The sequence below is a fragment of the Armigeres subalbatus genome, chromosome 2, assembly GCF_024139115.2.
Source record: "Armigeres subalbatus isolate Guangzhou_Male chromosome 2, GZ_Asu_2, whole genome shotgun sequence".
Lineage (NCBI taxonomy): Eukaryota > Metazoa > Arthropoda > Insecta > Diptera > Culicidae > Armigeres > Armigeres subalbatus.
In genome coordinates this window covers 165,697,556-165,720,838 of record NC_085140.1, presented here as the reverse complement: position 1 = coordinate 165,720,838, position 23,283 = coordinate 165,697,556, and the positions used below count along the sequence as shown (strand labels likewise).

The 23,283-nt window shown below is 39.2% G+C and overlaps 1 protein-coding gene across 1 annotated transcript in view; it reads left to right on the top strand.

The window, feature by feature from the left end:
- The window catches only part of LOC134211133 (lachesin), a 410,850-nt gene that overhangs the window by 375,889 nt on the left and 11,678 nt on the right, over positions 1-23,283 (top strand). The window contains exons 6-11 of the mRNA XM_062687766.1: positions 5,111-5,239; positions 5,614-5,704; positions 6,476-6,559; positions 22,204-22,313; positions 22,618-22,677; positions 22,938-23,117. Of these exons, the coding sequence (XP_062543750.1) occupies positions 5,111-5,239; positions 5,614-5,704; positions 6,476-6,559; positions 22,204-22,313; positions 22,618-22,677; positions 22,938-23,117 (654 nt within the window). The remainder of the gene's footprint in view (positions 1-5,110; positions 5,240-5,613; positions 5,705-6,475; positions 6,560-22,203; positions 22,314-22,617; positions 22,678-22,937; positions 23,118-23,283) is intronic.

Below are 23,283 nucleotides of genomic sequence, written 5' to 3'. Positions count from 1 at the left end.
AAGGACGTTAGGCAAGACGATTAACGTTTCGAAATTTATTCGCATGCTTGACGTCTCAAATCACCGATTGGCTAACTTTGACATCAGAAGCAGTGAAGTGGAATTTTGTTTCTGATTTTCTGCATGCGCGATACGAAAACCTCTCTCTCCTGTGATCGCAGCTGGGGCTCCAAAAAAGGGCCTTTTTGGACGGAGCTACCCCCTTGATCTCGTTCACTTGAAGCTGGTGTACGTGATGAAGGCTTCAAGCCGACTTGCGCGGCCAGCTCACCCGGCAGCAAAAAGCGGACGGCGGACTGATTTTCGTGGGTAATGGCCGAGCGTTTGTTGTAGTGCGCCAGGCAGGAGGTCTCAACTTCGAACGCTTGAAGAAGCTGTTCATTATGCTCATCGCCTGCGACAATACGCCGGTGCCCAGGTGGACCTGCTTCAACACCTTGTAAATGTAGATGGCATTGGTTTCTTTCCTTCGCAGCTTAAGTAGCTTGTCGCCTTTGACCATATTTTTCTGAGCTCTGCGTCCATACCAGCCGCCTCTTTTGCTACCAGTCCACCACCGGCCTTTGGTGCTATGATGTTTGGTTGTTCGGTGCTTCGTTCCGGTCGTTCTGCCAATTCTGTCGCAAAAACCAGACCTTTTTTTGTCAATATTCGATTGCAATGGATAGCGAGGCCCCGCCCCTTAAGCGGCCGCTACTATTCAATGCCATGATCAAGGCATTTTCTATACAAAACCAGGATCAAGGCATTTTCTTCAAAATGCAGATCATAATCGCTAGGCGTCGTCAGCTGCGCAAACGCTCGTCGGTAGGATACGATGCAATCATTTATTCGCATGGATGACCCCTCAAGTTATGGAGTCTGACATCTCAAGATATCGAGTCACTAGCAGTCAAGTGAAGGTCGTTTACTTTGCGCATTCTAACGGAGATTGTGAACCGGTACAGCCAAGCTAATAATAAGCAACACAATGCTTATGTAGAATTCGTTTCCACTGGAAAGACAGCAGTTGTAATAGGTGGAACAACAGTGCACTCCGCATTCCGGACCTACCAGCATTTCATTCGATTTTAAATTTTCTTTCAAGACCCTGGTTCTGTTGATGTTAATGATTGGGAAGACCCATTATTGAAAAAAATACCACCATTTTATTCAAGACTAGATTGGATCGTGACGTTTTTTCTTCAATTTCCATCAGCAGCAGTTTCTCCAGCGCTTGTTGGAGGAAGAAATGTATTCGCGTGGAAATAGTCTATACCGTTTCAGCGAAAAATTATATAGTGGCTCACGTTAGCGTCAGTAGGGTAAAAAGCTAAATCCCGTCGCAGTAGGCACTAGGCACTTCAAATCTTATTTAAAAGACAGCACAACTACTGACTCTAACCAAGATGAATAATCCGCTAGGTGCTTCAATTTGCCAAATTCACGATTCAGCCATCATGGATTTTAGTATGTGAGAGCCAGCCAGTTTGTTTTCGTTTTGCACTGAAAATAAGTTTTGTGACCTAGTACTGTATTCATCTTGATTCTAACCAAGTTTATTGAGAGGACAATTATACATGACGATATAAAACAGACAGATTGATCAAATTTGCTGGAGTTTGCTTTATCGTATATTATAATACACTGTCAATCAATCAACTATAACATCAGGAAACTGGAGAAAATTGGTTTTCACGGGTAGTTAATTTGTTTTGAATTGTGAGCAGTACTGGAAAAGGTCGTGATCGTCATAAGACAGAGAACAAAGCGCCTTTTTCTATTTCAGGCGACCAAATGAAAGAATCGTGCGTACTTTGATCAATTTCGCATGAAAGGCAGTCATGAAAGGATGTTATGCTTTATTTTAAAATTTAAATTTCTAAGTTTTTTTTAATAGATACATGCGAAAAATAGTGACTAGTCGATAAATCAATCATACTTCTTTAATTCACCGAGTTGAATGTGAAAATAAACACAAAAATAAAGCAAATATTGCACACTTTCATGACCTGTCATGGAACAAATATTTTTTGAGATTTTTGTAGCATGCCATTCATCCTTCGCGTTTCAATAGAATTTGAAAGGGGCAGATATGTAAATATCGCGTGACATCTCTTATTGAAAATGAGAAATTCCAGTACTGATTGTGAGTATATTAATTTAATTTCAAGGTAGTTACGTTTCATCTTTAGTAGAATGCAGAAGAATGACGCCTTTTGAAAGAGCGGGCGTACGTAACATGAGCTACAACAGAGAAAAATCTATTATGTTGAGCCTGGCATAGAGCCAAAATTCTGAACATAAACCCAATGAAATCATTATTTCTGTAGAAGTGTACACTAGGGTGGTTCAAAAAATCGATTTTGCTCCACAACGCTGATTTGATGCTGTATCAAGTTCTGAGTGTGTCGAAGGTGGCGTGTCTAGAATTAGAGTGTTTCGAAAATTTGAGCTGATTTGGATAAACACTGCCATTTCAATTTTCGCATGGAAATTAGTATTAATTTCCATTTATTTAGCTTACATCTCAACAGATAATACTTAATCAACAGCTTGACGCCACAATACACGGTTCGAGGCCACATCTCTCCATCCTCGATTGCACCCCACGCTCGCCAAGTTGTTCTGTACCTGGTTAGCCCACCTCGCTCGTGGCGCTCCACGAGCTTGTACCTGTCAGATCGAAGCGAACACCGTCTTCGCAGGGTTGTTGTTCGGCATTCCTACAAAGTATCCTGCCCATCGGATCCTTCCGGCTTCAGCTTCCTCAATAATTAATAGTAATTGATTTAAATATTGTTTTTATTTATCTTATATCATAATAAAAAGATTTGTGTCCAAGAAAATGTAATAAAACAATATTTTAAAGATTGTTAACAAAATCGGGAAGAAAATATTGCCCAAAATGGATGGTGGCAAAATCGTAGGTTGACAAAAACGAGTGTTGCCAAAACGGAATGGGACTGTATTTTTACTTTTAATGTGGCCCCCCATAAATCAGCAGAATATTCCTAGTGTAATATTCTAATTATTTGTACAACAATTTATCTCAATAATTGTTCGTAGTTTTTTTAACTAAAGATTAAAACAGAATGATTATATGTGTAACGGAACAGCTTTTCCTTGATCAATCATGGAGGTGTGAGTGTTTGATATTTCCAGGTAGGAGATTCAAAGTTCAAAATGCGTCTTAATTTCAACAATAAATTATTCTGAAATAAACTTTCAAAATTTCTTTCATTGGAGATTTTTCATATTTCCAAAGCATTTCTCGCAGGAATTTAGAAGAGTATTCCGTTAAAAATCTGAAGCACTTTTCGTCCAGATTTAAAACTTTCATAAGAAATTCTGAAGAAATTCTCATGAATATTAGAAAGAAGTTTTCCAAAAAAACGGAAGGATTTTTAATAAATTTGAACAGATTTTCCGTGGAAATCAAGCATTTTTTCTTGTTTTCGTCATTCGATGCGCCATTGGCCCTGACGGCAGCGTGAAAACAAAATGGAGGTTGAGTGATGATTTTCTTTTTCGCCCGGCAAAGCATATAAGACGTCAATTTTAAACTGTGTTGAACTTAATCCTACATCCAAAACAATTCTGTGTGACATTCTTTGTATTAAGCATTTTGTATCAAATCTCGCATTCAAACCGATCAGAGAATGTCATACTTGTTAATACAGCTCATTGCATTAAGTCGGTTTATTTGGTTTCGATCAATACATCCAAACAATACAAGTATATGAATCGTGTACAGCAATATAACTTTAACCCACACAATCTTCCCGATTCCATTTAGCTTGATAACGGAAAAGGACACAAATATGCATGGTGCTTATTCCACTCGTATCACTCATTGCTATCCCTGTTGCCCTTCCACTTGTCACTTCCGCATAGCATGAATCGTGGATTATGATTGCCTTTGGTCGCATCGTTCCTCATCTGGTAAATAGTCCAGATGGTTAGCGCGTCAGTTTAGATGTGCTAAGAGTGGAGGGTCCGGGTTCAATTCCCGCCTTTGACCAGATTTTTTTGTATGGTTGCTGAGGTTGTCGAAGTATACAGCATTTCACTCCTGGATGCCTCGATGGGGGAGTGTAAAATTAGATTAAATGTAGCCACTAACACATAACCAGTTCTTATTTTCTCGTGACCGGAGACCTAATGCAAAGGCCTGCCGTTTACTTAATACAATCTGTGCATATGTCGCAAATTATGGCAAACTGTACGCGAAACTAATGCGAGATTGCAATAAAATGTTGCAATCTCTGGTTGGGTGTAGAATTAAAAAAACACATAAATAAGGTTAAAAAAAGTAAATTTTAAAAAGCTCACAAAAAAGGTTAAAACACATTTTAGCCAAAAATAGTTTGATTTTTCGAGTCAGAAATTAGATTTATTTTTAGGTTAGCAACACGAGAATTGATTTATTTCGATTAAAAAAAGCATGTGCTGATAAGTTGAAAACCGAAGTGAGCTCTCGCGACAATCGAGTTTTTTCCCATTTCCTTTTGTCGCAACTGCGTCGCGACTAGTGCGCATGATGACGCACGGCGATGACATAGATGCGTACTAGTCGCGATGCAGTTGCGACATCAGGAAATAAGGGAAAACTCAATCGTCGTGAGAGCTCACTTCGGTTTTCAACTGGAAGTACACTACATTTCACGCACACGTTCGTTTCCACCAGATGAATGCAGCGCGATTCCCGAAAACACTGAAAAAAAACCAACTGCCTGAAGCGGTAATAGAAAAAAAGTACACGATTTTCGCCAAACGCACAACTGAACTGTGCAACATCCATGTTTATGAGTGGCAATGTTTAAACTGGTGGTTTGTAGGCGGAAGTGGATAATACCTTTCGAAGAAAAATGACCAAAATATATGAGAAGAGCATATGGTCCAATTTTAGTGCAAGCCACCTAATTGCTTCAATATTCATCATCGCTGAGAATATTGCTGAAACTTTTCCCTCTCTATCGTCCAGTACAACTTGTTTTAGCTAGTAGAAAATAACACCACAAAACAAACATTGCATTAACTTTTCCACTTGAGCCAAATCTTCCACTTTTCCCTGCCTGCAGTAGATACCAACGTTCATATCTCCTTTTCTTCGGTTTTCTTTTCCCAGTGATGGTTTACGACGGTGAAGTGCTACATCTGACAAAAGTGAGCCGAAACGAGATGGGTGCTTATCTCTGCATCGCCACTAATGGTGTGCCACCATCAGTGTCTAAGCGGATTATTCTCGACGTTGAGTGTAAGTGTACTTTTCAAATTCTTACTTTCTTCCCGCTGAGCTCTGAACGCTACTTTTTTACTTGCTGTTGCTTCACTTAACTTGCTCTCACCAGTTGCTTGATAAGTGTATTATCTCATTAAATTGTTTCTTACGGTTTATTTACGTAATATGAGCAGAAAGCGAAGTTGAAAAGTTTATCACAAAGAAATATGAAAGATATTTCATGCGATCTGGCGTTCTGCTGAGAAGCTCAAGCTGCTCATGCATAAATGAGCTTGACGGGAGAGCTTTCTACTTTGTTCCGATGAAAGCTAATGGCTTACAGTTCCCAAAATGATGCCGAACAGTTTCAAGTTTTTACTAATTAATTCTCATTCTCTTGTTATTGATAGTTTCACCTATGATTTGGGTCCCAAATCAACTTGTGGGTGCTCCTCCATCGACTGACGTTACAATAGACTGTCACACGGAAGCTCATCCTAGGTAAGTATAACTGGTAGTCTCTAATTGAAACCCTCCCTCGTTTCATAAGCATCAACCGATCCGAGTATTAATCAAACAAATTATAAATGGGGCTGATTATAACTTAAATTTTCCCCTAAACAAAGAATGGACGAAAAACAATAACTCTTTGTACTTTTTATCAGAATCAATAAAATCACTTTCCTGCTCATTAGTTTCAACCATCAACTATAGATTGTAAACAAGCTCATTGCGGCTCCCACCATAAAACCAATACAGACGATGAACAATGGTCACAAAAGCCAACTATCAAAATCCAATATCAGTGAACAAGTGCCAATAAATTGATTCCAAGCTTCGATCGTATCAGTAAACACAATAAAAGTTCCTACTCATTGTCAAAACAACTTTTCCGCAACCCCCCATCCACACTGTCAATAGTTTAACCGTCGATTGAAAGTTTCATTTTTTTATTTATCCCCTGCACAGTAGAAGAAAGATTTAAAGAGCGAGAAAATCGCTCTCGTCAAGCCAAACAAAGGGAAAAACTTCAGGTTCTTTTCATTCTTCAGTAAACCAGCTACCCCCAAACCATAGCCTTTCCCCCCTCACTGGAAAACACTGTTTTCCACTTTTATTGAACTTTTCTCACTTGCTTCTTACTTCAGCATTGTAATATTCTTCTTGTCTTTTTTTTCCTCATCCACGTTTTCCCGGACGTTTACTCTTGTTTCGACGACGAATACCACCACCTGCTGCTACTGATGCTGCCACCACCGATAACTGTTGCAGAGCGATCATCTACTGGGTGTACAATTCCGTGATGGTGCTTCCGAGCAAAAAGTATATAATCGATTACAACGAAAACTCTTATCGGTAAGTTATTTCGCGCTGTAATTGAGATTTATTTTTGCTGATCCACGACCATCGCTTTACCGTTGGTTGCTCTTTGTCCGCGGAGTGGAAGGCACGACTGCTTTCGCGGCGAAACTTGCTCTTGCTGCTGGTGTCGATTTCAATTTGGTGTGGGAACTATTTAATGAGGTATAAGGAACTAATATTGAACTATTATTTTATGATTAATTTAAAAAATAAAAATATATAAAACTAGCTGACCCGGCAAACTTTGTCTCGCCAAAAATTGTTCAATATATTGATACAATTTCATCTAAAAGATTGTGTTTTGATTTTTAAAGTATTTCATTTTCACCATAACTTTTTTTCCTCGCAAATAGAAGAAAAAAAAACGAATATAATTTACAATGATATGGAAATGCTAATATCATCTTCCAAACTTGGACGTACATGTTCATGATAGCATTAGAGGCGAAAGTATAAATTGATAGTTCCGTTAGGATACGGGAGCATGAAGGAATGTTTTATAGAAGTCGATTTGAAAGCCATCGGAGGCAATATTGCCTCCGCTCGCTTTCAAATCGACTTCTATAAAAACATTCTTCATGCCGCCGTATCCTAACGGAACTATCAATTCTATACTTTCGCCTCTAATGCTATCATGAACATGTACGTCCAAGTTTGGAAGATGATATTAGCATTTCCATATCATTGTAAATCGTTTAACTTCACGTAGAAGTAACACACACGAAATCATTAATTTAGAATATAATTTATCAAAAATAGGGCTGCCTATTCTTGAGTGATGCGCGGTCGTACAAATGCCAACCTTGTTTTATACATATAAAAAATAGAATGGAATAGATAGATGGGAATTGGAGTTTCAAAATTTCAAGTGCATGTTGTACTGAACAAATGCCATTTAAATAATTCTTATGTAATTTGAGCAGCTTTGGTTAAAGACAAACTTTCCTTGCATTTCTTAACCAAGTGTATATTATGTAATAATTCTTCGTCACTAACTATGCTTTAGGAAATCAACACAACTTGGCTTTAAAACCTTCAAATTTATGACTTTATTTGTGATCATCCATTAAGATTGTTTACCCTTAGATAAAGTGACCAGACGTCCCGGATTCAGCCTACTTGTCCCGCACTGCCAGGCGTCCCGGAAAACGTCCCGCATTCCATGATGAATATTTATTGTTTGAAGAATCTTTGGAAACCGTACACTGCAAAAAATCAACACATTTTTATTGGCAAAAATCCATTAATTTAATTCATGATTCTAATTAGTGCACACATAACCACTCTCCACGCGAAATACAAATATAATCTATAATCAAATAGAATGTATGTGTGGTATCTAATTGCTCTCTCTAAATTGCATATATTTGTGTCGCCAAATTGAAAAAATTTATGTGTGCGACAAATATTTTCAATATAAAAATTTTTCTCGGTGTAGGAAATTGAGTGTCTAGAAAATCTGTAACAGTTGCAAAAAAAGGCAGAAGAAAAAGGGAGGCAAGTCTAAAAGGTCTACTGATCTTAGAGAATGAAAGTTTGAATAACTTTAAAAATCTAGATAATTTGCGTAAGTGATAGAAAAAAAGTCATTCTGAAAGATCAACAAAAGTTGAGTTGATTTGTCAGACACACAACGCAAAATTCCTAGGAGTCTGAAGTATTTGAATAACCTGAAAGGTGTAAATAATATGGGAATATTAAGGATTTATATGATCTATGGTATCAAACATATCTTAAGATTTTCTGAAAAGTTTAGATCGTGACATATATCTAAATAACAGCTTTAGAATCTGAAGCATTCTACAATCTGCTAAAATCTAAACTTTTGTAAATTCAGGGTCATGAAAGAGTCTGGAACATCCGAAAATTGTTTCACATTTTCACCGGCTTTCACAAGTGATGAACTCGATGTCATTAAAAAAATCACTTTACTTACTTGATGGGCTACAGCTCTTCGATGAACCTACGCCGAATGGAGTATCCTTCTCCACTGGACTCGATCCTGGGCCAATCGCTTCCAGTCGCCCTGAACATTCCGCTACCACCATGAACCATTAACCCACGTTGATTGCCAGCGACCATGTACTTCGTTTTGCTGGTATTGATCTTGAGTCCAATCCTCGCTGTCTCCCTCTTAAAAGGCACAAAAGCCTCTTCCACGGCACGGCGATCAATTCCGATAATATCGATATCGTCCGCAAATCCCAGGAGCATATGCGATTTTGTGATAATGGTACCGCTTCTTTGCACACCAGCTCTCCTAATCGCTCCCTCGAGCGCTATATTGAACAGTAGATTCGAGAGTGTATCGCCCTGCTTTAATCCATCTAAGGTAACAAATGACGTCGATATTTCATCCGCAACCCTTACACTTGATTTCGATCCGTCCAACGTTATACGAATCAGCCGTATCAGTTTCGCCGGAAACCCATGTTCAAGCATAATTTGCCATAATTCATTCCGTTTCACTGAATCGTACGCCGCCTTGAAATCAATAAACAGATGATGTGTCTGCAAGTTGTACTCCCGGAATTTATCAAGGATTTGTCTCAGGGTAAACATTTGATCCGTCGTTGATCGGCCCTCACGAAAACCTGCTTGGTATTCGCCGACGAAGGACTCTTCAAGCGGTCTCAATCTGTTGAACAGAATACGGGACATAATTTTGTACGCCGAATTAAGGAGGGTTATTCCTCGGTAATTGACGCATTCCAGTCTGTGCCCTTTCTTAAAGAGAGGGCAAATGAGGCCGTCCAACCAGCTAGCAGGCATTTCCTCGTCTTCCCATATTTTCGACATAATATGGTGCAGAATTTCATAAAGCTGCTCACTGCCATGTTTGAGAAGTTCACAGCCGGGAGCTGGTCCTTCCCGCAGCCTTATTGTTTTCAGCTCTTTGACAGCTTTTTAACCTCATCTAGTGTAGGTGACTCCACAGCTTGTCCATCGTCGCTAATATTTATTCTGTTCACCGATGCACCGTCACTTCCTCCATTCAACAAAGTCTCGAAGTGTTGCTTCCACCTGGCAGCCACTTCAGTTTTATCTGTCAGCAAATTCCCTTGTTGGTCGTTGCACATGACGGGAGATGGCGCTGTCTTTCTCCGCACGCCATTGACAGACTCGTAAAACCTCCGCATATCATTCTGCTCCATTTTTTCCTGCGCCTCACTAATAACTTGTTCTTCGTACCCTTTTTTCTTCCTGCGGTGGGTTCGTTTTTCGGCTGCTCTTGCTTCCTTGTACCGATCTCTATTCGATCGGGTACCGGACACCAACATCCGGCTTCTGGTAACGTTCTTCTCATCTGTCACTCTCTGCACTCCACATCGAACCAACCCGTCCTGGGTCGCCTCTGTGCAGTGCCTACCACTTCTCGTGCTGTTGTGCTCACCGCTCCATGGATCGACTCCCATAGATCGTTGATGTTGTCGCTAACGTTGATTGCACTGCGTTCGTCGAGCTTCTGGCGGTACTCAGCCGATACTCCTTCCGCCGACAATCGCTGGATATTGTAACGCATCGTTCGCTGTGATCTTTCGTTCGATACAGTTGACAACCGTGATCGAATTTTACTGACAACGATGTAGTGATCAGAGTCAATGTTCGGACCTCTGAATGTCCGCACATCGATAACATCCGAGAAATGGCGCCCATCCACCAGAACATGGTCTATCTGGTTGCAAGTTTCACCATTTGGGTGTCTCCAGGTGTGCTTTCGGATGTTCTTTCGTGCAAAGTAGGTGCTACTGATGGCCATCCCTCTGGAAGCAGCAAAATTTACTAGCCGTAAGCCATTGTCATTGGTATCGGAGTGGAGGCTCTCCCTACCGATTATAGGACGGAAAAAGTCCTCTCTACCGACCTGAGCGTTAGCGTCTCCGATAACAATTTTCACGTCATGCTTTGGGCACTCTCCATAGGCTTTATCAAGACATTCATAAGACGTGTCCTTCACGTCGTCGGATTTATCGTTTGTCGGTGCGTAAACGTTGATTAGGCTGTAATTGAAGAATTTGCCCCGTATCCTCAACACACAGATTCGTTCGCTAATGGGTTTCCACCGCATCACTCGCTTCATCTGCTTGCCCATCACTACGAAACCAACTCCATGCTTTTTCACCGCCGCTGTGATAGATGTTATACTTGAATGCAGTATTGGTCGTGGGATCCACGGCTCGGAATTCACGTTCTCCGGATCTAGGCCATCGGACTTCTTGAATAGCAGCCACGTTCACTCCAACCTTCTGCAGTTCACGAGCCAGAAGGCTCACTCGTCCAGGTTCATTTAGGGTCCTGACATTCCAGGTACCGAGTTTCCAATCATAGTCCTTATTTCGTTGCCGGGTCGGTTGCCAAAATAACGTTCTCTTTTTCTTCTATCTCCATTTTCGTGGTATTTGAGAGGCTTCAGTAAGCTACCTTACCGGGGTCGCGTTACCTACATCGCGATGATGGGGCTGCCACCTTAGGTATAGCTGACGCGATACAGCATTTCGTTAATCAGCCGCTGGGTACCAGGCAGACGCTGTTTGAGCCGCACCTCCTGGTGAACAGACGCTCGAGGCGTACCTTCTCACTCTAGCTGATGTCAGAAGGACAACAGTGCCCAGGCTGCACTACCAGCTAAGTACACAACCCTTAGCTGGCGGTCTTTTGTCATCGGACGACCCGTGGAAGCGTGTGATAGGGACTTGTGGGGACCAGAGCTCTGTTGGGCGCTCCTTCCTTGATGTCAACCCACCATTTTGCAGCCTAAAAAAAATCACTTTAATAAAGTTAAAAACAAAACCGTCCTTTAACAATATTGATGTTCAAACTGAACACATACATGAGACAACGGACACTACTAGGTGAAAAATGTTTCGCTTATCGAGCCTATTCAGTATTACGCCTTTTATCATGAAAAACATCGTGTTGCAGTGGAGAAAGAAATTTAATACATGGGAAATGGCATCAAGTTATTCTTTATCTTGATATTTGAAGGTGTTAGAAGCAGAGGGGTGTAAGTGACATTTCGGCCAAATTTGAGTTGACTATAGCAACAAAATGCTACGTTATTTGGAAAAATTGTGAAAATTCACAGACAATTTGTAATTTTTTCAACTTCCATGCGATTTGTATGAAACTAATAAATATTATAAAACTTTGCACCCATTTTTCTCAAAACTGAGTTTTTGTCACTTACAGCCCTTTGCGTTTGACCTTCTCATTTATTATCATAAAATGCTTAATCTGAATAGGCTATTAGGGGCAACATACTGTCGTTTTTATCTAATTTCTAATATTTTCCTCCTGATGAAGATATTCGTTTCACTAATTACAGGCTGAGTAACCGTTTATTGATAAAAAAAAAACAATCGTAAAACAAACTGTGCAATAATATAATGTATCAAATAAACGCATAAATTGATATGAACGGTTATTGCTGCTCCTTTTACGAACAAAATATCACAGCACTGTGCATAAGGTGTCCTGGATTGGTCCAAGAAAAATCTGGTAACTTTACCCTTGGAGTATGCTTTTGGTAATTTGATTGATAGAGTTTGAATTAGCGTTTATTTTTTCAACAAAAGTCGCAACAATATAACATGGTGAAACAACAAATAGTTTGAGAAGTAACTAAAAGAAACATTATTTAAAAATCAAGGGCGTAGCCAGAGAGGGGTAGGGGGGGCGTCCCCCCCACTAAATGGTGCTAAGATTGAACGGGGACTGGAATGAATTCCCTGAACATGTGCACTTTACAATCCAATCATATTCAGAAATCGGTGGTTGAAATTCAAAAGATTCCAAAAAACTTATTAGTTTATCCAGGATCCATAACACATATGAAAGTTCAAAACAACTCGAAACATTCCGGGGTCATAAATTCTCCTTAAAATCCTTCTAGAAGCTCCCCTGGGAACTTCTTAATTCCTCCGGGAAGTTATCCACAAGTTCCTTTTGAAAATCGTTCGAAAATCCTTCTCATGTAATTGTAAATCCTTTTATCTAGAAACCTCTCTAAATTTTTAGGAATTCATGAGGAAATTCCTTGAATATTTTTACTTCTTTCTAATTTTTTCTTCTAGACATTTCTTCGGCTATTCTTCCAGCAAAATCTCCGGCATTTCTTCTGGAATGTATTCGAGAGTTCCTTCAAGAATACATACGGAATTTCCTCCCGAGATTCCACCAGAAATTTCTTCAAAAATTTATGACAGAAATTCTCCGATTTCGTTCCATAATTTCACATGTAAATCTATAAGAAATTCTTTCGGAAATTCTTCAAAGAACTTTTTCAGGCATTTCTCCAGGAGCTCTTCCTTTAATTCCTCCGGAACAAAAGCGCCATAAACTTAATAGCGAAATCCTCTAGGATTTCATTGTAGAATTCTATTCGCAATTACTTCAGAATATCCTTCAAGAATTCCCCTACAAATTTCTTTGTGAATTTCTCCAGGAGTTCGTCCAAGTATTTCCCCGGAAATTCTTCCAGGTATTTTTCCGGGAATTCCTTCAGGTACTTCTCCTGGAATTCCCTCAGGAATTACTCCGGAAATTTTTTCGCAGAATTGTCCTAGAATTCTTTCCGGACTTCACTCGGAATATACTCCAGAATTTCATTCGGAAATTAACTTGAGAGTTCCTCCAGGACATCTTCCATTGAGTTCTTCCAGGAATTTCTTCAGAACAAACGCCCGGGAATGCATCCAGTAATTTCATCAGCAGTTCTTCTGGGAACACTTTCAGGATTTCATGTGGGAATTTCGGCATTAAAACCTCCTGGAATTTCATCCGGGAATTACTTCAGATATTTCTCCGGAAATTCCTTCAGGAACTTCTCCAAGAATTATTTCGGGACTTTCTTGTGGGAATTCCTCCGGAAGTGCTTGTGAGAGTACCTCCGGGAGCTCCTCCAGGAGTTTTACCAAGAGTTCCTCCGGGAATCCCTCCAGGAACTTCACAGGGAATTCCTAGATTCGAGGTGAGCCAGCCTTGGACTGAAAACATCCCAAATATAGATAATAATAATATTTGAGGTTATGGGTTTCAGTCTTCTTATGCTCAAAAATAGGTTGTACGTTTTTATCCGACGTTTCGGTTACATATATTGTACCTTTATCAAGGAGTTAACTAAGTCCGGTTTTATTGTTACATTGTCTTAGCATTTCCTAATTTAACGGGTCTTAGTTAACTTAGCGACTTAGAATTCCTCTGATAATTTCTACGGGAATTCCTCCGGATGTTCCTCCGGAAATTACTCTGGGAATTCCTCTTCTGAGGTGTATCTCTCGGAGGAGTTCCCGAAGGAACTGCCGGAGGAGCTCCCGTAAGAACTCTCGAAAGAATTTCAGGAGGAACTCCTAGAAGAATTCCTAGAGGACCTCCCGGAGGAACTCCCACAGAAACTATCGGAAGAACTTCAGGAGGAATTTCCATTTAAATTTCTGAAGAAAGCCTGAATGAGTTCCTGGCAGAGCTACTGGTGGAATTCCCGAAGGAGCTCTCGGAGGAATTCTCGTAGGAACTTCCAGAGGAATTTCTGAAGAAACTCCCGGGAGAATTTTCAAAGGAACCCCCGGAGGAAATGCCAGTGAAATTATCAGAAGAACCCTCGGAAAAATTCGTGGAAAATTCATCTTATAGACAAATCTCGTCTATGTGAAACTTTTGTAGGGGTATATAGCTGGACCATCGCCATCGTCTTTTAATGTCATTTGTTGGGGAATTCAAAAAGATTTTTTGTTTATATTACTTGTTTTTCACTTAATTGATCTTCGAATTCTTTTAAATATCTTCTTCTTCTACATACATAAAAATGAATTTCTGTCTGTCTGAACCTTATAGACTCGGAAACTACTGAACCGAACGGCGTGAAAATTTGTATGTAGAGGATTTTGGGGCCGGGGAAGATTCTTAAGATGGTTCGACAACCCTCCCCGCGTTGGCAAGGGGGGCTCCCATACTGAAATTCCTGCATAACTCGAGAACTAATCAGAGAATAAATCAATTTTAGGCGAAACGAAGTTCGTCGGGTCTGTTAGTGATACATAATTATAGCAATCCAAGAACCCAAGTTGAATTAATTAATTAAAAATATTATTGCTTCACATGTTTCAGGTCTTCTAAGAATTTCCTGGAGTTTAAGTTTTCAGATCACCACGCGTAAACTAATATTTTTCGGCCTATATAACAATATTCCTAGCGATCCATGAATCAAATTGAACTTACCTTCAACATGTCTTCCATTGCAGGTAACAAAAAAAAAATCCGTGGAGTTCTGTACAGGTGATGGAAGGTCTTTTAGCCCCTTTTTGAAATAAAGCATTAATCCTTTTTGAATAGATTCAACAGCCAAGAGGGCGTATAATCAAGAAAATTTTCGGTAGGCCTGGAATAAAATAATGTTTCAGAGCATATCCAATTTGGTTCTATGGATTACAAAGCGCATTATCCATTTTGAAAAAGAGATAACAGCCGGTTGAACCGTGCAGACCTTCAGGCATAAACTTCAGGGAATTCTTGGATGAACTGTAATGGAAAAATTGTTGAACGCTCATCCAACTTAATTCTAAGGACCACTTTACGCCATTTTTCAAATATGGTGTTAACAAGTAGTACTCATTGAGCTCTTTCACAGAATAATGAAAATACATGCATATTATAATTTGGCGTTCACGTCACTTCTTTAGACTACGGCAATGATGTAATGTACTATCAGATGGTTCAAACGATAATCAGTATAGCATTTCGGGCAATGACAAAACCACCATTGAGCCATTTCACACATAAAAGAGCTAAAAATATTACTTTTTACATAACTGGTATTAAACCAGGAAATTCTCCTGCTGCCTTTTTAGCAAACCCTTCCTGGGAAATTTCTTCTCCCGGAATTCTGGACAGTTCATTTCAGGGATTCTGAAATTCTGGGAACTCCAGGGGGAGAAAGCCTGTCATCCAAGAGCAAATCAAGCCTACCTAATATGTATTATCCGGGCTTCGCCGCTTAGAAAAAGGGGTTGGGGTGCTATCCGTTTGTTATCCGGGCCACCCCGCTTGGCAAGTGCTACATTACTCGAATTGAAATCTTGTAGGATATTGGTTGATCTACACTACTGCTGATTAACCTTTCCGTTACCAACCCCTTTTTTGAAAACGAAAACAAACATCTTTTTGGCTGTAACTTTTATGTCTTTTGACATTTTTTATCGCAACTTTCAACAAAAGAAGCGGAATTTAATCAAATTTTATGATATTTATGAGTTTCCAGGATTGGTCACTTGGTTCCGGAGTTATTCCGGATTTAAAATGGGTGTTAGCTTTTGGTCATTTCCAGAACGCATACTTCGGAAATGATTATTTTAGATATTTTTGATTGGAAACGGCGCATAAACTATTCCTAATATGATCAGGAATTTGGTTGATTCAAAATATGGCCCGTATTCCGGATTCCGGACGTTCCGCCGGAGCCTGTTACGGGATCACTTCACAGAAATAGGCAAATACCATCAAAGTTATGACAATACATGGTAGTTTTGTACTTCCTGGGTCATATTTGAACCGATTGTAACCGGTAAACGAATTTACAAAGTACCGGTTGAAGGGTAAGTTTTGGAAAATAAATAAACCCCATCATGCGGCACATCAAACTTCATGATTTCAAAAGTTAGGGCATTCTATGGTAGTTGTGTACTTCTTGCGTATTTGAAACGACTGGAATCGGTAGACATTTTTTCCCAATACCGGTTCCAAGGTCAGTCTTAGGAAATAAGATAAAACCCATGGCTTTCTATGGTAGTTGTGTATTTCTTGGACCGTATTTAAAACGATTGGAACCGGTAGATAGATTTACCAATTACCGGTTCAATGGTCAATCTTGGGAAATAAGTGAAACTCATCATGCGGCACATCAAACTTCATGATTTCGAAAGCTATTGACTTCTCCAAATGAATAGAAGTGTGCGTGATTTCGCAGTATTCCTCTCAAAGTGTTTGTGATAGTTTTGCTGCAACTGGATTACCACCCACTTTTATTTTACACATCTTACACAGTGACATTGGTGTTGGTGATTCTGGCTTTGGATGGTAGTTATGTATTTCTATGGTAGTTATGTATCTATGGCTTTCTATGGTAGTTATGTATTTCTTGGACCGCATTTGAACCGATTGGAACTGGTAGACAGATTTACCAATTACCGGTTCAATGGTCAATCTTGGGAAATAAGTCAAACCCATCATGCGACACATAAAACTTCATGATTTTAAAAGTTATGGCATTATATGGTATTTTTGCACTTCATGGGCCATATTTTTACCGATTGGAACCGGTAAATGTATTTACCGAGTATCGGTTCAAATGTTATTCTTGGGAAATAGGTAAAACCCATCATGCGGCACATCAAACTTCATGATTTCAATCGTTAAGACATTCTATGATAATTTTGTACTTCCTGGACCATATTTGAACGATTGAACGACAATTCCCCGAAAACCAATTCCCCGAATGCATTTTCCCCGAATGTAATTTCCCCGAATGTAACAATTCCCCGAATGCAATTTCCCCGAATGTAACAACTCCCCGAATGTAACATTTCCCCGAATGGAACAATTCCCCGAAAATAAAATACCTGCAAACACATCTTCGCAATCAACTGTATGCGTCCGAAAAAGCAGTATTTAAAGATACATTCAAGAGTGTCTTATTGGAGATTATCAGCTGAATAGTCTTTGGTAGTATTTTTAGCTCTTGACCCTCCAAGATGTGTTGTTGAATTATAAAGATATCAGAGTACAGTGTTCTCTAAGGTAGCTTTTTTTTTCCTAAAATAGTATCAAACTGCAATTCTGATTGAAAGCCTTTTGGTAAATATTTTTCCTATCTTCAGAATCATACTCCTGTTCTGCATATACCTTCTTCAAATATATAAGGCAATGGTGGATGTGAATCCTTGTAAACAAAAATAATGCGTTTGCCCGGAAAGAGGCAATGGTGAATGTGATTCCTTCTTTAAAAAGAATGCATCTGCTCGGAACAATGCAGTGGTAAATGTGTCCCTTCTTCAGTGGGTGTTTCATCAGATAATGAATGTTGTTATTCGTTCTTTTATAACATGTATCTGTCCTGAATATGAGGGATAATGGGGGATGTGATGCATTCTTTGAAAGAAGGCAGTTTTACAAAGTAAGAAAATGGCAGATGTGTTACTTCAAAAATAGGTGTTAGCTCGAAATAATGCAAAGATGAATGAATTGAGAATGATAATGTGGACTAATCTGATCTCTTATTTTGATGCAGGCGAATTTGGGCATAATAAGGAAAAAATATATATGATCCCTTATTACGCAATATGTATTAAATGTATTATATTTCACCTAAAAACATTTTGCCGAATTCATTTTCTCAACAAGGCATTAGGCGGTCTGTAACTTTCGCGTTGTGACTTTTGATGGATTGTACCTTTTTCAGAATAACCTTTGGAAGAATGCTGTTTTTCAGAATGTTATATTAAACAAATAAGCATTTTCTTAGATAAGTGTGGTGTAATATAACAGCAGTTTTGAAACATATAATTGCTTCATGTCAATCATTCATTATACCTGGCAAACGTGGTACTTGCTTAGTAAACGAATTATCTTCTCTTTTTGCTATATTGCGGACAGAATTTCTGTCTCGAGAGACCTTAATTTAAAGAAGGCATTATCTCCTCCATTCTCATTACACCGGACAGACGCGATCATTTAAGGAAGGCGTTGTTTCATTCTTTCACTTTATTTCAGACAAACGAGTTCATTTAAAGAAGGGACTATCTATCCTCTTTGCCTTATACCGGGCAAAGAAGGAATTATCTCCTACCGTCATCTTATACCGGACAAACGCGTTCATTTCAAGAAGGCATTCCCACAGTTATGGAAAGCTTCCCGGTACCTGTCAGTTGCATGAATGTCTTGTGTAGCAAGTACAATGGATACACTGTGCACAAGGAGCCGAAAATGCTTCCCACCCTGAAGCATCTTAGGCCACACCTAGAATCGAACTCGCAACCTCCGGATCGGCAATCATACGACTTTGCTCGCATGACTTACTTAATACCCTTCGCCTTGTGCCTCACTCAAAAAGAAGGGAGATGCATTCGGGAAATGTTACATTCGAGGAATTGTTACGTTCGGGAAATGTTACATTCGGGGAAATGTTACATTCGGGGAATTGTTATTCGAGGAAATTGCATTCGGGGAAATTGCTTTCGGGGAATTGTTATTCGGGGAATTGTCGTACAATCTATTTGAACCGATTGAAACCGGTAGACAGATTTATCAAGTACCGGTTCAACATTCAATCTAGGGAAATGAGTAAAACCCATCATGCGGCACATCGAACTTCATGATTTCAAAAGTTATGGCGTTCTATGATAGTTTTAGGCTTCCTGGACCGTATTTGAACCGATTTAATAAAATTTAGGCCAAATAGCAGCTACCTACCAGTTTGGTTCGATATCTCGGGTTCTATATGATTTAGGAAGTTGCCGTCATCTACAAAGTTGTTCGAGGATTGGAAACCAATATGCTGATGAACTGTTAAGATCAGAATACAGCCGTAAGGCGGTGCTACTGTTTATGAGAAATCAGTTTAGTTCGATATCTCGGGATCTGTGGGATTAAGAATATTGCCGTCTTCTGTAAAGTTGTTCGAGAATTGAAAACCAGTATGTTGAGAAATTGATTGGTTTAGAATTCAGCCGCAAGGAGGCGCTACTGTATATGAGAGTTCAGTTCTTTGATCTCGGGATCTGTGGGATTTAAAAAGTTGCCGTCTTCTACAGTTGTTCGAGGATTGGAAACCATTATGTTGAGAATCTGTTTTGTTTTAGACATCAGCCGTCAGGCAGCGCTAGTGATCAGTTTAGTTCAATATCTCGGGATAACAATATTTTAAATATATCTATCTGCTGAGGGTAATAAAACGGATACTGATGTTAAATTCACTCTGCACGAAACGATCAAAGCAAAACAAAGGTGCGGCCCGCGGGCTGCAGTGTAATTTTACTTTGTAACAGTACATGTCGTACTGAGCTATTTTAACACCAATACACGTTTTAACATCCTCAGCTGACAGATATATTTGAAAGCTTTCTTCCAGCACTAACTTGTAAGGTGGAAGCTCATTTTTATTTTGTGACAAGCAAATCAAGGAAAAACCGTGTGGCCGTCTTCTACACAGCTGATGAGGATGAAAACCAATATTCTGAAAAACTGTTTAGTTTGGATTACATCCGCTGGGAGGTGATATATGGGTCAATCAGTTTTGTCAGATATCTCAGGATATGTGAGATTTGAATGTGCCGTCATTTACAGTTATTTGGGATTTGAAAACCAGAGAGTTCAGAAAAGTAAGCTTGCTAGTCAAATGGCTATGGTTTCCGACTCATATGCAGGAGGTCTTGAGTTCGATCTCACATCATCCTTGTCTAATAACCTAACTTAGACGAGGTATTGATTTGGTATACAGTATCTCACGAATACCTGATGTTGTTATCAATGACTACTATTTTGGTATTACTATAATAGAATTCATCAATCATTTGTTAGCGTAGTATTTCCTTGGGTTATTATTATACCTATGATGAAGTGGTAAACTCTATACAATATTTATGGTAAAGAGCATTGACTAACTCCCTGGTAATTATCAGAAATGGTTTAAAAGAAAAACGTTGGTCTAGGACGAACTGTACAAAATGGCCATTTTCACGGATGTTACAGATTTGCGGAAAGGCCACATGCGGTCATTACAAAGTAAGAACTGTGAATAAACACTAAGATGACCGTCAGAAATGGTTTAGAAAAAATGCGCTGCTCTAGAACAAACTTTCCCAAGTGACCATTTTTACGGACGTTCCACGTTGCCACCTGCGGTTATAGCTAAGTAAGAACTGTGAAATATCTCCAAAATCACCGTCAGAAATGGTTTAGAAAAAATTGCGCTGCTCTAGAACGAACTTCACAAAATGACCATTTTTAGGGATGTTGCGGATTTTCCAGAAGGCCGTCTGGTAGTCATGGTGGTTTGGTGCAAATTTGTCAACTGACTAAAAATATATCTCATTTTTACTCAATGTGTTGTATTTTTAACAATAATGCGAGTCCCAGAAGGTTAAGAATTTTGGATTCTTCAATTCTGAAATTCTTCAGGTATTCTGGGTAACTCAGATTTCAAGAATAAAGGATTGTATCTTCTCTAGAAATTCATGAGAATTCCTACCTAGGAGTTCTGATCATTTGTCCCTTCAAAAACTATGGGGAATTCTTCCTTCAAGGCTTTCATGAATCTTTTGTCCCCCTACAGACTGTTATTTTTTTGAATTCTGAACAATTTCTCTAGGTCTCTAGAAAATTCGTGCTCCATGAATTGGGAAACTGTTTTTTTAATCATTCTGGGTATTTACATCTTAAGGAATTCTGGAGATTTCCTTCCTCATGAGCTCTGAAAACTTTCCCATTCAGGAAATATGGGGAATTATTCCACCAAAAATCTAAAGAACTGCAGCACACCCCCAGTCCTCAATCGATGTACACCGGATACTATTTTTACACGATTTACATTTTCTCAATTCTGCACTAGTCCTAAATGTTTAATTAATTATCATGTGAGTTTTATTTGATTTATTCAGGATTTTTTGAAACATGTTGCAAAGAATTTGGTGGTAAATTGAAGTCACACATTCCCCCAGATATTTTGGGGAATCTTCTTTAGGAATTCTATCAACACGGTATACAAGAATTGTGGAATATTTTTACATTAGTATTTTTGGAGAATTTCTTCTTCAGAAGCTTTGGGATATTCTAATTTCAACGCAGTGTTCCATCTCCTTGATTTTAGTCGATAGACAGCTGTTCTACAACGATTTTTCGCAGCATACTTTCGAGGCGCCAATTAACACAAAAACTGATTGCTAAGTCCTGTGTTAGTGTATTGATGTATTTCTTATGTATTCTGATTGTTATATTATGAGTATATTTTATTCATGTTTGTATAATTATTAGATTTAGGGGACATTTGTATGGATGTCACAACGACTAATCAGATGTCAGATGACGATCATTGTTGAATAAATAAATATGTCTCCTTCAAGAATTCTTTCTACAGAAATTTCAGGAATTTTGGGGAATTTCCCCTACAAAAAATCAGGACATTTCCTCTCAAACGAATTTTGTGGAATCCCTCTCCCAGAAATTGGGATGAATTCATCGTTTAGGAATTTGGAAGAATTAATCCTGGCGTATTGTACGCCCCTCTTCCTAGGAACTCCTAGGATGTTCGAAATCGAAAGAATCCTTGATATTGGGAATAAATTTCTTCAAACTTGTGTCGCGAACTACGAATCACCATTAGTCTGCGTAAATAAATAATAATAATGGGAAGAATCGTCATGCGCTGCACATGCACTTCGGCCTTAGTCTGAATAAATAATAAATAATAATCGTCATGCGCTAGGACTAGTGTCTAGAGCCCTCCTTTGAATAATTCTTTAAAAGCGGGAAAAAGTTGTCGAGGCATCGACAAAATGCACTGATTCAACTCCCAAATCATACTGACCTATTCTTATGCCTACCATTAAATCGATTGAGTCTGTTTCTAATTAATTTCCATTCACTTTCAGAGCTCACATGAAGCTGACTATAAAAAATTTATCCAACGGTGATTTTGGGAATTACCGATGTATCTCTAAAAACTCGTTGGGAGAGACTGAAGGATCGATACGAGTGTATGGTAAGTTCCAATAACTTTTTTTTTCAAAAAATATTATTCCGTCAGTTTCTAGTGTCCCTTATGAGTCCCAACATTCAATCATAGTTGACCTATCCGGACAAGGATAAATCTAATAAAATGAGATCATACTTTAATTTAGAACTAAGAGCGCTCCTCTTCCTTTGATGCTGACTAAAAGAAAGCGCGAACAATCAAGTAGAACCGAGTAATCAACTCAAAAATGTCTTCATCTATCTGACTGCATTTCTCCATTTTTCTTCCACATTAATTGCTACCCACGCTGTGTGATCCGGCTCAATTGCAGAAATCCCTCTCCCATCTACACCGTCGAAACAAATAACGCACATCGTGGAACCGAAAGAAGGTAAGCAGATTATATGAACGACACCATTGCTGCCTTATGGACCTTTGTCCGTTGCGATAAAAACGAACCTTATCAAGTCCCCTTTCTTCCCTCAATTTCTACTCTTTTTGTCTCAATTTCTGTTAATTAATATTAATTCCGACGATTACATTTTTCTCTTTTTCCTTTCATTTAATCAAACCTCATCTCGACGCGTTTTCCCGCCATCCATTTTGGACGGTCACCGATGTTGCCCGCAAACAAAAAAAAAACACTCACAGCGGTGCCACCACGGAACGAATCCATTAAGGTCGTCCAACCCGAGGTGCTCTTTCCAATTAAGAACGACGAAAGCTACGCGCAACGTTCGCCTAATGGCATCCCATTCGAGCGCAAGGGTTTAGCAATTGGACAGAGCTACTACACCGACATGCCACCGAAGGATTTTGGCTTCCCGAATGGTAAGTGCAGCACCTAGATATCACCGACTGAAGACATCGTTATATCTGCTCTACCTCTGTAACTGACTGAAACACACTCAGCATCCGGCAGTTTATTTTGAAGAATTTTTGCCTTTGACTGTTGCTTTCTTTGTGGATAGTGGAAATTTTTAACATAGATTTTAGA